The following is a 2476-nucleotide window of genomic DNA, read 5'->3' as shown; positions in this document are numbered from 1 at the left end:
GTGGAAGACAGCGGGAGACTCGCAGCCGGGGGCTCACAGCTCGCGCTGGGCACCCAAGCTCCGCACACGCGCGCGCGCACCCACACGTACGCACCACCTCCGCCCTCGCGCGCGCCGCCGGCCGCCAGGCGGAACGTGAGGGCCGGCGTAGGGAGCTCCCCTACTTCCCGCCGGACGTCCCCAGCCGCCTCGCACCCCCAACCACCCACGCTCTGCAGCCACCCGCGCCCCAGCCGGGGCCGCTGCGGTGAAGCCCCGACTTCGCGCGCGCAGCCCCGCCCTTCCTGCATGCGGGCGCTCAGGCTCTTCTTGGCGCTGCTGCCACCGCCGCGGCTCCCGCTGAGGCCCCCCAGGCCCCGAGAGGCCATGGCGGACTGACCCCCGCACCCCCTTTGTCTCGTGCGACCCCGCACGCCCCCCACACCTGCTTCCCGGGGTTCTGGCTCGGTACGCGACTGTGGGAGGCGCGGGAGGGATGCGGGGAAGGAGCTGAGACGGTGTGGAAGACAGCGGGAGACTCGCAGCCGGGGGCTCACAGCTCGCGCTGGGCACCCAAGCTCCGCACACGCGCGCGCGCACCCACACGTACGCACCACCTCCGCCCTCGCGCGCGCCGCCGGCCGCCAGGCGGAACGTGAGGGCCGGCGTAGGGAGCTCCCCTACTTCCCGCCGGACGTCCCCAGCCGCCTCGCACCCCCAACCACCCACGCTCTGCAGCCACCCGCGCCCCAGCCGGGGCCGCTGCGGTGAAGCCCCGACTTCGCGCGCGCAGCCCCGCCCTTCCTGCACCTATCGGATCAACGCTGCACCAGCTGGAGCCAATCGCGGCGCGCGGAGGGAGGGGCTGGCTCGCGGACCTGTAAAGCAACGTGCTCGAGCACCGCCCCGACGCGTGGGCAGCTGTCAAGACGCCGGGCTCGCGCTCGCGGCTCGCGTGCCGCAGCCAGGCTGCACGCGGGGGAGCTGCGCCCCTTTTTGCGCGGGGATTGTGGGATGCAGGGCCTCAGAGTTCCGGTGGCCGATGACCGTCCCTTGCCTGGAGCCAGGCTCTAATGGCTGATCCTTAGTCCTGTGGTTTCAGTAGTTCGAGTGCCGAGAATGCAGCGGCACCGGCTCCCTCCCGCACCAGACCTGGTCTTGACTATCAAGAAGGGTGGGGGGTTCCTTCAGTCCTAACGCCTTCCCCGGGACTAATAAACAGCGACACATGGCCCGAAAAGGGAAATTGCACGTAGAATATCCTTCTTGGGGCATCTGATGGTGGGATTTCTTGACCCTCCACGCCACGTCGCTCTCAGCTTAGCCTCTAGCACAGCCTGCGACCGGGACTGACTGCCCCCACAAGAACGAGAGCGGTGAGAGCGTCCTGGGCAGTGACACCGGAATTGGGGGGACAAGGGATGGGCCTAGGGGTAGTTCAGCCTTGGCCGAGATCGCCTTGAGAGAGGCCTAGATCGCCGCCCTCGACAGCGCGCGTGTTCTCAAGCGACCACTTTCCAGAGCTCCGTCACCACAGCTCCAGGGTCCCGACTTTGGCCCAAGCCCTCTGGCACTCACCTAAGCCTGCTGTTCACCTGCCTTGGCGCCGACATACCCAGATTTTAGTTGAAATCCTTAAGGACTACTATCCCTGTGGGACCTAGCACGGTGCTGCGCATAAAACAGGTTGTCATTAAATGTTCTTTTAATTTAATTTGAAGTCATATTTGGTGGCTCCAAAATCCATATAACTTCCACTTCTGGTTTTGAAGTTTCTGTCGAAGAATGTTATAGAATATATAGTTAGTGTAAACATCTCTGTACTTAATATGTTTTGTGCACAGTAATACAGGAGGCGCTATGTATGAATGCTTTTAAAACAGAGTTTTGTGTAATAAAGCAGAGCTTTGTGTAATTTCTGAGGTTTTCAAAATTTAAAAATCTGTATTTAAAATCATCAGCTACTAAGTGTAATCATAGAATAAAAATCTATGTAGGAAAAAAAATACCTGTTTAACTTACCGCAATACATATTCACACATTAAAATTATGAGAAAATAATGTAGACGGACTTTTAACTTTATCTTTCACATTGATGAAAGCAGGGGAGTTTTCCACATGCGAATGTTTGTGGATAGCCAGTGCCCTTGTTGCTGAACATCTCCAGTCTGCTTTACTGTGATGTAGCAAAGGCGTGTAAGGAGGCTTCCCCACGAGAGGCTACAACCTAACTTGTCTCTTCTTGGTAGCCCAATATTATGAATTCAGAAGTAGTCATCAGGAAACAGACACACTGGCTTTGCAGACAGTCTCAGCAAAATATTTTTACTGCCAATGACAAATACGAGAGTATTTCAAAAAGTTCATGTTAAAATTTATATTATCTCTTTTTTTTTTTTTTTTTCCTTTTTGTCTTTTTTCGTGACCGGCAACGGATCGCAACCCTCAGTGTCGCGCCCGTACCGGACCGGGACTGGCAACGGAATCGCAACCCTCG

General features: G+C 57.7%; 1 protein-coding gene across 1 annotated transcript in view; it reads right to left on the bottom strand.

Moving 5' to 3' along the window:
• The window catches only part of RUNDC3B (RUN domain containing 3B), a 159994-nt gene extending 159626 nt beyond the window's left edge, over nucleotides 1–368 (bottom strand). Inside the window, exon 1 of the mRNA XM_008586033.1 lies at nucleotides 24–368. Coding sequence (XP_008584255.1) covers nucleotides 24–368 — 345 coding nt within the window. The remainder of the gene's footprint in view (nucleotides 1–23) is intronic.
• Nucleotides 369–2476: the final 2108 nt, after the last annotated feature.

This window comes from Galeopterus variegatus, unplaced genomic scaffold, assembly GCF_000696425.1.
Source record: "Galeopterus variegatus unplaced genomic scaffold, G_variegatus-3.0.2 Scaffold3810, whole genome shotgun sequence".
Classification (NCBI taxonomy): domain Eukaryota; kingdom Metazoa; phylum Chordata; class Mammalia; order Dermoptera; family Cynocephalidae; genus Galeopterus; species Galeopterus variegatus.
The sequence above is the reverse complement of the archived record's forward strand: the minus strand, read 5'-3'. Positions and strand labels throughout refer to the sequence as shown.